Genomic DNA, 13,736 nt, shown 5'->3' with positions numbered 1-13,736 from the left:
GGCAGTGATTAAAATACTTTGGATTTTGAAACTATGCTGCATTAATATTTTGTAAATAATTTACCATGTGATTGTGATAAATCTTAGTAATATATTTTTCTGAGATTTTTTGTTAGAAATGAAAAATGAATTTTTGCTGATGCAAGCTGCAACGAAAAACTGTCAACGTCGACCGCCCTCCCCTTCACCCTTCTTCCGAATCCGAATCATCCTTGTCATATCGTTAAAGTTATTACAATTTTATAAATTATTAAATTATTTTAGTTTATTTTTTGTTACTTTATAGTTATTTTTAACAAAAACGTATCGATAGAAAAAACAAACAAGTGGTGAGTCAACAACAACATCTTATATTTTAGAAAGTGGCACATGTCGGTTGCTCTCGAATTTGATAACAATTTACCATTTTTAATAATTTCAGGTAGGGTTAAACGGTTAACTCTAGACCTCAGGCTTCGGCCTGCGGTCACAACATCACCGCAACAACAAAAAAAACAAGCGTAAACTACAAAATTGTTTGCCATACTTCCCCCAGTATAACACAATTATTTCACAACATATTTTGTTACCCCGCTATCATGTCTCAGTGGAACAACACATACGCTTACAACAACCAGTACCAAGCCTGGAACGGCGACCCGAACGTCCAATATGTTAACCAAGCCTACTACCCCAATAGACCAGACCAACCTAATCAGTATGTGAGCTTTAATGAGTTTATTTCTCAAATGCAAAATAATGGTGCCCCAACTGCTAGCAACTATAACAATGTGCAATACGAGAGTTATCCTACTAGACAATATAATTACCAGAACATGCCTGCCACCCCACACAATCCCCAGTTAGACAGCTATGGATATGCAGCAACCGCTACAAACCTAGCTGGCACTGAAGCATACCCAATGAATGTACAAAATCAATACAACCCAGTGGCATCTGATCCCAGTGCTTACACAAACGCAATGATACTCAAATCTAATCTCACTCCAACAGCTACTGAATTTGTGCCAAAAAGTTCTATGATGACACCGTCAACAAGCACTCAGAACATTCCTGAATCTAGTACTGTACATGACGACAATGAATCTAGAAGTAATTATAGTAATGTTAATGAATCTAGGAATCACTACAGTAGTGGGAATGATCCCCAAAGTAACTATTCTAGTAATAATGAACCTCGAATTACCAACAGTAGTTCATCAGACACTAACTGGAGAGAGAGGTCACAGAACTCCCAGAAAAATGAAATCCATAAATCTGAATCATACCACCGTCCACAAGAGCACTCTAGGAACCAAGAATCTAATGGACGCTACCGTGATGGGCATTATCGTAATAATGAATCAAACGGTCGAAATTACGAATCAAAGAGTCGTAATCATGAATCTAATAACCGCAATCAGGACCAAGAAGATAGGCAATATGAATCAAATAGCCGCCACCAAGATTCTAGTAGTCGCAACTATGAGTCAAATAATCGTAATTATGATTCAAGTAACAAAAGGGGCCAAGGAAAATCTAATTATAAGTCAAAGAATAAAGATGATGCTCGTACCTTCTACAATAGTGCTATCAGTAAAGACAGTCAAGATGTGAGGAATGGCAGAGGAGAAGGTTCAGGTCGGGGTAAGAATTGGAATGGAACTCAACGGCTTCGTGCAATGGAACGCAATAGCACAGAAGATGAACAATATGCCAATACATACTTACAGGGACGAGATGATAGGTCAGATAGAGATAGGGAAAGAGAAAATCGAGATCGAGATAGAGCACAGGAAAGAGAAAACCGAGAGAGGGAGAGGGCGCTTGAGAGAGAGACCAGAGACAGGGATAGAGCACTAGAAAACAGAAAACAGACAACAGAACAGGGACAGAGAGAGAGCAAACAGAGACAGAGAAAGAGATAATAGAGAGAGGGAGCGAGAAAATAGGGAAAGGGAAAGAGAAAACAGAGAAAGAGATAGAATTTCTAAGTCTGATAATGGACCAAGTCCTGCTCGGTCTAAAAGTAAATACAATTTTGATCAAGGTAAGTGCACACTTTATTTATTTTTCTAATGACTATTGCTTGGCCATTTATAAATCAAACCACATTGGCAAATTGTTTTATGCAATGCATTATTTAATCATGTCACCTATATTTTGATGATGTCATTCGACAATATACAATTCTTTAGACCCCTTATACTCCACAGTCAACAATAATACAGTTCTTTAATGTTCTATTGTAGCAAACAAAGAGATGACCCAGCGTGAACGGCTCACTGAGCAGCTTGACAAGGGCACGCTGGAATGCCTGGTCTGCTGCGACAGGGTGAAGCAGTTTGACCAGGTGTGGTCTTGCAGCAACTGTTACCATGTGTTACATCTCAGGTGTATTAGGAAGTGGGCCATGAGTAGTATGGTTGGTGAGTAGACTACTTATTTACAAATCTATCTACTAATATCTACTAATATGATAAAGAGGAAAACTTTGTTTGTAATGGATAAACACTAAAACTACTGGAAATATTTAAAAAATTGTTTCACCATTAGAAAGCTGCATTATTTGCGAGTAACATAGGCTATATTTTATCCCGGTACGGGCAGTAGTTCCCCCGGGACGCGGGTGAAACGTCGGGAAAACTTGTATCCCATAAAGATTAATTGTGTTTATGGCGCCCCTTAAATGACAAATTAAAATCTTGTACTGTCCGATATTGAAGATTGCGCAATAATTTTAAGTGACCAAATTTTTTATTGCACAATGTTATTGTAGGTCTAGATGTCGCCTACTTATCTTGCAAGCTATGCAATATGACCTGAAAATATAACCTAATGCTATAAATGAAAACACATTAGTTATTACATGAACTTGTTTTACAATAGACTTAATTTCTCAAAACATTGCACAATATTACTAGACGAATGACTCATCAATTCAATATCTATAATATATCTTACTCATCAAAACAATGTAGTCATAAAAAAATTGTTTACAAGATTATTATACAAATACTCTTCAACTATCTATTATTTTTCCTCAATTTATAGATAACATATTACCTAATGTCAAGATTGTTTCTATACTAATATTATTACCCTGAAACTACTAAACCAATTTGAAAAATTCTTCCACTTTTGGAAAGCTACCCTATTCCCAAGCACATAAGCTATATTTCATCTGGGTACAGGCAGAAGTTCCCACGGGACTTGGGGACCGCAGTAAACAGCTTTCTGCTAGATTTATAACCATAAGAAAACTTCTTTAAAATCTTTTTTTTTTACAGAGGGCAAATGGCGTTGCCCAGCCTGCCAGAACACAAACGAGGCCATTCCTACGGAATACCGCTGCATGTGCGGGGCTGTGCGAGCGCCTGAGTACCAGCGCGGCGCCGCAGGGGCGCACACCTGTGGTCGCGCCTGTCGTAGAGCGAGGGCCTGTCCGCACCCCTGCACCTTGTTGTGCCATCCCGGCCCCTGTCCGCCGTGTCAGGCTACTGTTGTTAAGTATGTACCTATTATGTTTCACTAGATAAGTACATAGTGCTTAGCGTACAAACTGGATGAAGTAAATATTTATTTTTCCTTGTAGTAATTTGTATTTACTAGTTTTGTTTGCATTTAACTTTTAAATTAATGGCGATTGGTACTTTTCAAATACGAATAGCTGTATATTCATCTCCCGTTCCGTAAAGCATTATATTCACCACCTATTGTTTTCTCGCTACACTCTTCCTACTTAGCGAATGAAGCAGGGTTTCATTTTTTTTTCCGTCTTTACTGTCAACATCCAGATTACTCCATGTCAATTGCATACTATTTGAAATTACTTAACAAAATTGACACTATCTATCTTTCTGACAGACAATGTGGTTGCGGCGCGGAAAGCCGCTCGATCCTCTGCAGCAGCAAGCTACCTCAAGTGTGTGGGCGTACCTGTGGCCGAACCCTGGAGTGTGGCGTGCATACCTGTGCTAAAGACTGCCATGAAGGACCCTGCGATACCTGTACTGAGACTGTCGAACAAGGTAAGATTATTTGTTTATTGTCAACACTTTAATTGGAGTTGGTCACCACTGTTATTGTTATAATCATTTGAATAAACATAGAGCGGCTTATAGAAATGTATTCAATTGATAGCTTGCGCGATCGCTGTTTTTCTTAACAAAATTACTTACTACAGCACACTTTTCCTCTTTGAAAAACCAAGCCCGATTCATTCTACTTACACAGAGAAAGTTGGTTGATAATATAATCAACGTTGTCAGGTGCACAAACGATAATGCTACGGCGTAGCGTACCTACATACTATATCCTTCATTGAACTAAGACTATGTCTACAGCCAAGCACATAACATAATTCTCCTTCCACAGTATGCTTCTGCCCAGCCGCCAAGTCCCGGTCAGTTCCCTGCACGGCAGAAACAGGCGGCGTCAGTAGCTGGGAGTGCGGCGACGCGTGCGGACGTGTGCTTGCATGTGGCGCTCACGTGTGTCGAGCGAAATGTCACGCCCCACCCTGTCCTGCTTGCCAGCTGCTGCCGAAACATGTGAAGACTTGCCCTTGTGGGAATACACAGTTAGTACCATTTATCACAAATATATTTGAAACATTTGACTTTGACTTCTAATTTGCACATGTTCGAAAGTCATAAAAATATGTAATGTAGGCTTTACATTAACAGAAACCTATTTCAAAACATCAGCTAACAATGAAGTAGTATGATAGCTTAGCATAACGGGCCCAATTATACCCAGTTGCCAGGATTCTTTGGATCAGTGAACCTTAAGTGAAAGTGAACTTATGATGCTACTTTTTCATTAATCCTTAAATAAAATTACACAAATCAAAGATTCTTCTCTGAATGTTTCTAAGTATCATTATTTTTCTTAGGTTAGCGAAAGACTCGCGCAAATCATGCACGGATCCCATCCCGTTATGTGGTAACATCTGCGCCAAGCCTCTGAACTGCGGTCCGGCTGGAGACAAACACTTCTGCAAACTTAACTGCCATGAAGGTAAGACTTTCATATTTTTGAAAGGATGAAGCCAAACCTACGACTACCATAATGTTTTCTAAAACCAGCTTTTACACGAATTCGATTAGACGAAATACGCATTATATTTACCCAGAGGGACCTTGATATTATTGATTTTGATATTCCAGCATCGTATCGAAAATCATAATAGTCAGTCAAAATCGTCTATTCAATGTGAGTTTAATGAAATTAGCGCTTTTTCAAGTCAAACCACAAAAAGACAGTAAGTACTCCTAACAACGCATCTCTTTAAAAAAAATTCTTATGTATATGGTTTGCCATCAGGTCCGTGCCCCGAATGCCCCGACAAGACGGTGCTACAATGCCTGTGCGGACACTCCAGCCGCGAGGTGCCGTGCGCCGACCTGCCCGCTATGTACAACAATGTTATGTGCCAAAAGAAGTGTAACAAGGTTTGTTTTTCACTACTATAAGTGTCTTATTTATCTACGCGACTATTGCTGCGCAGCATAATTATATCCGAGTTGGAAAGGAAAGGATATAAGAGGATATCTGCTTCACAATTGAGGGGCCAAATTTCAGCCGAACAGACTTACATACATTGCAGATTTAATAAAGGATTGTAAAAACCAGCTGATAATACTCATAGCATTACAATGGCACACAACAGACTGAACAATCAACCAGAGTTTATTGTTTAGGATTACACAGCTTTTACATAGCAAGAAAAAAATCACAATAACTGTATTATTGCTGACAAATTAATTCTTCTACAACAAAATATTAAGATTTTGTAATTTTTATCAAATCAGAATATATTTGTAAAATATTGCCTCTATTTTCGAATTCATATATTCTTGTTTATACACAGAAGTTATCCTGCGGTCGTCACCGCTGCCGCACTTTATGCTGCGCGGCGACGTCGCACCGCTGCGGCGTGGTGTGCGGCCGCACGCTGTCCTGCCAGACGCACCGCTGCGAGGAGTTCTGCCACACCGGACACTGTGCCCCATGTCCGCGCGTCAGTCAGTATCACACATACTAGTCTGGAACATTTTGAAATAAAGACAATTCCAGTCATGACACATAAAAATTACTCCCCAGGTTTCGAAGAACTTACATGCGAATGTGGTGCCGAAGTAATCCTACCACCAGTCCGCTGTGGGACAAGACCTCCCGCCTGCAGCGCCCCCTGCATTCGCGAGCGTCCCTGCAAGCATCCACCCCACCACTCGTGCCACTCCGGCGACTGTCCGCCCTGTGTCGTGCTCACGACCAAGCGCTGCCACGGTGACCATGAGGTACGGCTTATGTAGCACCCGCCGCACCACTCGTGCCACTCCGGCGACTGTCCGCCCTGTGTCGTGCTCACTACCAAGCGCTGCCACGGTGACCATGAGGTACGGCTTATGTAGCACCCGCCGCACCACTCGTGCCACTCCGGCGACTGTCCGCCCTGTGTCGTGCTCACGACCAAGCGCTGCCACGGTGACCATGAGGTACGGCTTATGTAGCACCCGCCGCACCACTCGTGCCACTCCGGCGACTGTCCGCCCTGTGTCGTGCTCACTACCAAGCGCTGCCACGGTGACCATGAGGTACGGCTTATGTAGCACCCGCCGCACCACTCGTGCCACTCCGGCGACTGTCCGCCCTGTGTCGTGCTCACTACCAAGCGCTGCCACGGTGACCATGAGGTACGGCTTATGTAGCACCCGCCGCACCACTCGTGCCACTCCGGCGACTGTCCGCCCTGTGTCGTGCTCACTACCAAGCGCTGCCACGGTGACCATGAGGTACGGCTTATGTAGCACCCGCCGCACCACTCGTGCCACTCCGGCGACTGTCCGCCATCCCAGAACTATTTTTAACTTCCAGAAAGTTTCTATCTCCATTTCCCTAAAATACTTAGTTAACATAAAAAAAAAAATCAACTAATTTTTTCTTCTACAGGAACGCAAAACAATACCGTGTTCGCAAGAAGAGTTCTCGTGCGGGTTGCCATGCGGTAAACCGCTACCGTGCGGCAAACACACCTGCATCAAGACCTGTCATAAAGGACCTTGTGATACTGGCAAGTAAGTATCAATCACATCTATAAATTTAATTGTGTCTCTACATATTCATATTTAAATTATAAAAAAAAAAAAACAAAGTCTAGTTTGGAATATAATTGTGGATTTGATGATATAATGCAAATGACCAAAACATTACCTAATTCAGAACCTATCACGAACACTTCTTTCAAAAAAACTGAACAGCGAATATACGCATGTTTCTCAAGCGACGTTGCCGCTATATTCCCCGCACACTGAGCCTCGACGCGCGACGTTGCCACTCTTCTTAAGGCTCTATCATGACCTCCACTGCTCGCGACGTTGCCACTCCTCTCATAACCTCCTACAATTCACCAGGTGCACTCAACCTTGCATGGAGAAGCGTCCGAGCTGCGGTCATCCTTGCGCAGCACCGTGCCACGTGGCGGCCGGCACATCCTGCCCCAGCACGGCGCCGTGCCGCCGTCCTGTCAGGGCTACCTGCCCCTGTAACCGCAGGCACGCGGAGCGAGCTTGCGCGGATAATGCACGGGATTTAGCTAAGTAAGTCACTGATGAAGATCAAATATAGCTCATTGGTAAGCTTATATTCGGCTAGCACGGCTCCGTACCGCCGTCCAGTCAGGGCTACCTGCCCCTGTAACCACAGGCATGCGGAGCGAGCTTGCGCGGATAATGCACGGGACTTAGCTAAGTATGTTGTTGATGTAGATCAAATATAGCTCATTGGTAAGCTCATATTCGGCCAGCACAGCGCCGTGCCGCCGTCCTGTCAGGGCTACCTGCCCCTGTAACCGCAGGCACGCCGAGCGAGCTTGCGCGGATAATGCTCGGGATTTAGCTAAGTAAGTTATTAATATAGCTCATTGGTAAGCTCATATTCGGCCAGCACGGCTCCGTGCCGCCGTCCCGTGCGGGCTACCTGCCCCTGTAACCGCAGGCATGCGGAGCGAGCTTGCGCGGATAATGCACGGGATTTAGCTAAGTAAGTTATTGATGTAGATCAAATATAGCTCATTGGTAAGCTCATATTCGGCCAGCACGGCGCCGTGTCGCCGTCCAGTCAGGGCTACCTGCCCCTGTAACCGCAGGCACGCCGAGCGAGCTTGCGCGGATAATGCTCGGGATTTAGCTAAGTAAGTTATTAATATAGCTCATTGGTAAGCTCATATTCGGCCAGCACGGCTCCGTGCCGCCGTCCCGTGCGGGCTACCTGCCCCTGTAACCGCAGGCATGCGGAGCGAGCTTGCGCGGATAATGCACGGGATTTAGCTAAGTAAGTTATTGATATCGACACCTCCTACGTATATTATCGTAACCAACAAAATGACGATTTTGCCTTTTTTACATAAAACGACTTATTTTTATTTCCATTTATTTATTTTTAAACATATATTTTACATTTTTAAATATTAAATATAAATAAAAATAAATATACGTAGGAGGTGTCGATATGTAAATGGTATTGTCTCCTATATCTTTCAATACATAGGGGCGCTTGGGTTATGATTGCACCCGGGCGCTACATGAGCTAGAGACGACCCTGGAACTACTTCCCGTGCCTGGACGAAATATAGCCTATGTCAGCCGGGTATAATGTAGCTTACCAATTTTTGACAATAGTAAAACAATTTTCAGAAGACAAAGTCAAAGAAATTCCTTAGAGAAATCATGAACACATTCTAGAGATTTTTTTATTAATCTGAATCGTTTACCTAACTGAAATATCTTTCTGCAGAATGATGAGTGCTCTAGCTGCAACGAAGATGTCGGAAGGCGGATCAGTGGACCTTTCAGATGTACAGCGCCCCGGCAACATGCTTAAAACGTAAGTTGTTTCTGATGTCAATGGCGGACCTATTATAGTAGGCACCTATGTACTTAATTATGTTATCACCCTGTATATTTCTCCTAATATTTTCCTTCAATGTACTACTCCTATGAGCTCCCGTGTGTACTCCCTTATTTACTCAGTATTCCCCCAATACATACTCTCCTATGTACGTACCCCGATGTACTTCCTTATTTTATCTCCTATGTACTCCCCTACATACACATTTATGTACTTTCTCTATCTACTCCCTCATATACTTGAATTAAATAATGTGCATGCATGATTTAATGTATAAAAAATGTATTCCTAGCTATTATATAGTCCAATTTTCAACGCAATGTTTTTTTTCTACAGTCTAGAATGCGACGACGAATGCCGCGTCGAAGCCCGCACCCGCCAACTGGCATTAGCTCTTCAGATCCGCAACCCCGACGTATCAGCGAAGTTGGCGCCGCGGTACAGCGAGCATGTTCGAGCTACGGCTGCAAGAGAACCTGCTTTTGCCAACCAGATACATGATAAACTTACTGAGCTGGTGCAGCTTGCTAAGAAGGTAATTTTGACGCTAACGTGAGAAAAACTTGTTATCCGTGACTTAATTTCATATCAATACACAAGTAGCTTTAGAGGTGGTTGACATTTTTGAGTACGTAGGTATTATCTTAGGCATGATGCATTTATTTCTGTTCAATATTTATAATTCTACTTAATAGTTTTGCAAACACCCAGCAGGGATAAAAACCTGATAAAATAACCTATACATATAAATAGGTATGTAAGAAAACCTCAACACCCGCTATACAAGTTTTTGTTCTGTGTGTCGGTATCATGGGAGCCCAGTGCCTCAAAGACCGATTCAAAAAATAATTGCAGCTATGCAGCACGTCATTTTACTAATAGCACATTTCATTACGTCTTCATATCATCTTCGTTTTTACAGTCAAAACAGAAGACCCGAGCGCACTCGTTCCCATCGATGAACTGGCAGAAGCGTCAGTTCATACACGAGCTGTGCGAACACTTCGGTTGTGAGAGCGTTGCCTACGATGCCGAGCCTAACAGGAACGTTGTAGCCACTGCCGATAGAGAGAAGGTAAGTCAAAAAAAAAGTTTTTCAGTTCAGTTTTTGCTAACATGCTTCTTGCTTCACTTGTAACTATGTATGTAAGAAAGTCTTGGAATCCGTAAAACCCGTTTAACGGTCTTTTATTAGGATGAAATCTTACACACGCTGTGTTCTGATGACAATTCATGACTAGCTAAGAAACGTTACACTACAACGTTACGTTTTGTAAACTACTTGCCACCGCAGACAGGGTAGGGGATAGGCTCCAGAAGAGATGGCGTGCCGATCTGGACCTACAACCCTGACTGGTGGGAGCACTCTAAAGATCGAGAGTTGTGGAGATGGGATGGTTAGAGCTTTGCCCAGCAGTGGTACAATAAGGCTAAGAAAAAAATATATAACGAAACGATCTTTTATCTTCTTCCAGTCATGGCTGCCAGCAATGAGTGTATTGGAGGTGTTAGCACGCGAGGCCGGCAAGCGGCGCGTGCCCGGCCCCGTGCTGCGCGCCCCGCCCGCCGCCTCGCCCGCCGCGCCCGCGCCCTCGCACTCCACGCAGCATGCAGTCACCAAGTATGTATACTGCGGCGCTGACCTGCTGCCAGTCCGAGTCCGGTTATGCAGTACACGGCCTCCTAGGCTGAACTGCGAGACGCCATACCTAAAAACAAACTGCTGCAAGTGCTGTCCGGCCCCGTCTAAACGGAGTTTTATTAGAAAAGGGAGGGGTTTTGTCCTGGAGAGGGAATTGGGAGTCCGATACCCACACTCATCGAACCATACGCAGCTACATACACCACTTAACGGTCTTTTATGCGTGAAGTACTAAACTTCCTGGCTCAAACAAACCCAAATGCCGCAGCCAAGCTCTACCACACTTCAGTATATTCCCAAAACTCTAAGAACAAACCTCTTTACAGATCAACAGGCGGCTGGGCGACACTAACGTCCACGAACGCATGGGCGGCCCGCAGCCAGCCGAAGCCACAGCCGGCAGCCGCGCCACCCGCCGAGAAGATCGACTACTTCGACAACCCGCCTGACAACTAGGCCAATTAGCTCAAATAATATAGCTTAGTCGTACACTCAGTGCTTATTATGTCAAAATAATTTACTGTATTTATTTATTGGGATCAAAATTCTGGCCAGGCGCCATTTTGTAACTAATTTGGTCTATAGAACGTGTGTTGGGACCACGAAGAACAAAATGTGTTCGGGAACGTTACTAACTCCACCCTCATACGACTTCTTCGTAACCCGCTTAATTTTTCAAAAACCAAATCGCCAATTAATCAAGACCAATCTGTTCACAGATATGTCAAGATACCTAAACATTCGTTCTAGTAACTTATCGTTTTCGTCACGCTTATCGCACGTTACGTGACCTACAAGAACCAACCTGACCTATAATGCCTTATGGCATCTCCGCTCATCTTTCCTTCCTCCGTGGTTGGGACGTTCAATTCTAAGTGTTCTCAATTGAAAATCGCTGGGACGGTATTCTCGTCAGATATCAGAGCAAGTAAATTGTTGGAAAACCACTGGTTATTATTATTGAGTTGATTGAATATATGTAGCAGGTTCTAACAGTGGAATCTTTTGACTATGAATGAATTTTAGGTTCAGAATTGAAAGTACCTCTGTCTTATATACCCAGTGGTGATTGTAATCTACTTAAATTATTATATTTTATTTAATCCATTTATTAATCCCGCACAAATAAATTTCAATGATGAATATAGAATAATGTTCTCCTAATTATTTATTGATTTAACAAATTATATTCGTATTTACGATATGATACGATTTTATTTTCTTTACTTTTTTCTGCGCTGAGTGTACTTTAACAGACAATAGAGTCAATTTTATAATTGTTTACTATTCTTATTGTAATGTATTGTACACTAAATCAAAATATCAAATAGTTAATGTATAGAGTTTTCTAATGGGGCAACTATATTCGGCGTATTGTATGAATTTATCGCACGGCGGAGGAAAGTCTGCTTTTCGCATAATTAAATTAAAACATGTATGCATAATCTCTAAATTGTAAAGTCCTGTACATATTAGCGGAAGTTCTCAAATTCTCATTGCATGTACCTCAGATACTTTCAAAAAACAACTGCTAATGTGAACAGGAAATTAAAAAAAATCTAGCACAAATGCACGTAATATTAAAGCCAGCCCCTTTACACATGTTGTTTTTCCCGCTCCAAGCATATTTTGTTGAACATGTTAGTGAGTGAGTACACGCCTTAACAACCAAACAATAGTGAAGCACGCCTTACATTTTAACGTCACACAATATATGTAACGATATAAATATGATACATATTTACATGAATGTTTAGAGAATAATAATCGTTTAGATTTGTATTTCACATCTAGCTTTTACCCGACTACGGCGTCACTGGTTTTTATTCTACCCATTTATTCTTCCAAAAAGGAGAGGTTCTCTAGTTCTAACTGGTATAGTTTTCGCCAAACTTTCGCGTGTGTCGCTGCGCAGAAACCGTTTGCGAAGTCCGTGTTCATGTGCTCGGAAATTAGCTACAAATCGCCCTCAAGTGTGGCGAAAACTGTACAAATTTATGCCTTAGCTCCTCTTTTGTCAACATTTCAACCTAAAGTTGACCATATGACAACTCCGGTCCGTGGGTTAAAAAAAGAAAGAAAGATTACATTAATTAAATATTCAGTTTTATACAAGGACTATATTTTTATTTATTGACGTTATAGAATGCTCACTCTGTAGTCGGGTATAAGTTAATGATTTTTATATATGGCACCCATTCTATGTGTAACTGCAGAAAGCATGGTATGGGTCCGTGACTCCAATATACAATATAGTCCTCGATATATGTATACTGGGCATACTGTCGCAATTGTTAATGTTTTTCAAATTGTGACATAGGTTAATAGACTACTTACCGGTTATATATTATATGATTACCATAAATGTTGTTCAACAAGCTCGCTGTTATCATCAAGTTATTTATCCAAGTGATCTATCTTGTTCATATTGTTACGCTTCTTTCCTTATAAATAATTATCATGTCTCACACGGAAGATTTAAAATACAAAATGCACAGTCTTCGGAACGAATGAGTTTTATTTTTTTATAAGGAAAGATTTAGAACTACAGAAAACTAATTTCTTAAAATTTAATTTGATATTATTTTAGATGACGATCATTTACTACCATTATTTTATTGTCGTTAAACGTTTACTGGCCTATTGCGATTTATTCTCATAATTGAGTGTGGAAGTAGGTATCCCCAGTGTTTCTTTTTCTCTAAATACAGTCCAAATTACTACTTATTTTAGAAAAGATAGGCACAGAAAAATGTTCAAAAGACTTCCAACTGATATTTAAATAAATTAATTATTAACTATTAATGTCAATTTTGTTTTACATATATTTTTCTGTGGCTTTCTTTTTGAAACGAATTAAAGGTGAAGGGGGATGCGTCCTTATGAAACATTTTCGAAAACTTCTACGTAGAAATCTTTAAAAAATAATGTAACTGACTTAAATTCGCTGTTGTACAGGCGACAAGTGTATTAAAGTGTTACATATTTGTTATATCTGTTTTAATTTTTCATAAACCCCCTTTAAAGGTAGAATTCCGTGGGTCGCGGCTGACGCAGCCGCGCGCGGCCTACGACAGTCGTCGGCCGCGCGCGACAATAGTCAACCTATGAAAATGTATGGCGCCGCTGCCGAGGCTAGCGACAGTCGCGCGCGGCCGACGAATTTCGTAAGCCGCGCGCGACATTGTGTTGAAATTAGTAG

At 41.8% G+C, this 13,736-nt stretch overlaps 2 protein-coding genes across 2 annotated transcripts; both read left to right on the top strand.

The window, feature by feature from the left end:
- Positions 1-149: 149 nt before the first annotated feature.
- Positions 150-1,907, top strand: LOC135118748 (GATA zinc finger domain-containing protein 14-like). The gene is made up of 2 exons (XM_064041535.1): positions 150-329; positions 422-1,907. Exon 2 carries the CDS (start codon positions 579-581, stop codon positions 1,905-1,907), a length of 1,329 nt encoding a protein of 442 aa, XP_063897605.1. The 5' UTR covers positions 150-329; positions 422-578.
- LOC135116626 (protein shuttle craft-like) lies at positions 1,896-13,526 on the top strand. The gene is made up of 16 exons (XM_064040233.1): positions 1,896-2,029; positions 2,232-2,408; positions 3,270-3,489; positions 3,847-4,010; positions 4,357-4,561; positions 4,877-5,001; positions 5,308-5,435; positions 5,855-6,008; positions 6,088-6,284; positions 6,937-7,061; positions 7,398-7,583; positions 8,779-8,868; positions 9,229-9,427; positions 9,815-9,967; positions 10,368-10,513; positions 10,861-13,526. The coding sequence occupies exons 2-16, from the start codon at positions 2,243-2,245 to the stop codon at positions 10,988-10,990; spliced, it is 2,388 nt and encodes a 795-aa protein (XP_063896303.1). The 5' UTR covers positions 1,896-2,029; positions 2,232-2,242; the 3' UTR covers positions 10,991-13,526.
- Positions 13,527-13,736: the final 210 nt, after the last annotated feature.

The sequence above is a fragment of the Helicoverpa armigera genome, chromosome 2, assembly GCF_030705265.1.
Source record: "Helicoverpa armigera isolate CAAS_96S chromosome 2, ASM3070526v1, whole genome shotgun sequence".
In the NCBI taxonomy this organism is placed as follows: Eukaryota; Metazoa; Arthropoda; class Insecta; order Lepidoptera; family Noctuidae; genus Helicoverpa; species Helicoverpa armigera.
This window is presented reverse-complemented; position numbering and strand designations above follow the sequence as displayed.

What these genes read in the sequence shown, in the direction of transcription:
- LOC135118748 (XM_064041535.1), top strand. Translation starts at nt 579, where the DNA reads ATGTCTCAGTGGAACAACACATACGCTTACAACAACCAGTACCAAGCC.
- LOC135116626 (XM_064040233.1), top strand. Translation starts at nt 2,243, where the DNA reads ATGACCCAGCGTGAACGGCTCACTGAGCAGCTTGACAAGGGCACGCTG. An exon ending in CAAACTTAACTGCCATGAAG is followed by an intron (nt 5,002 to 5,307) that starts GTAAGACTTTCA and finishes GTTTGCCATCAG; the next exon opens with GTCCGTGCCCCGAATGCCCC. An exon ending in AATGCACGGGATTTAGCTAA is followed by an intron (nt 7,584 to 8,778) that starts GTAAGTCACTGA and finishes ATCTTTCTGCAG; the next exon opens with AATGATGAGTGCTCTAGCTG.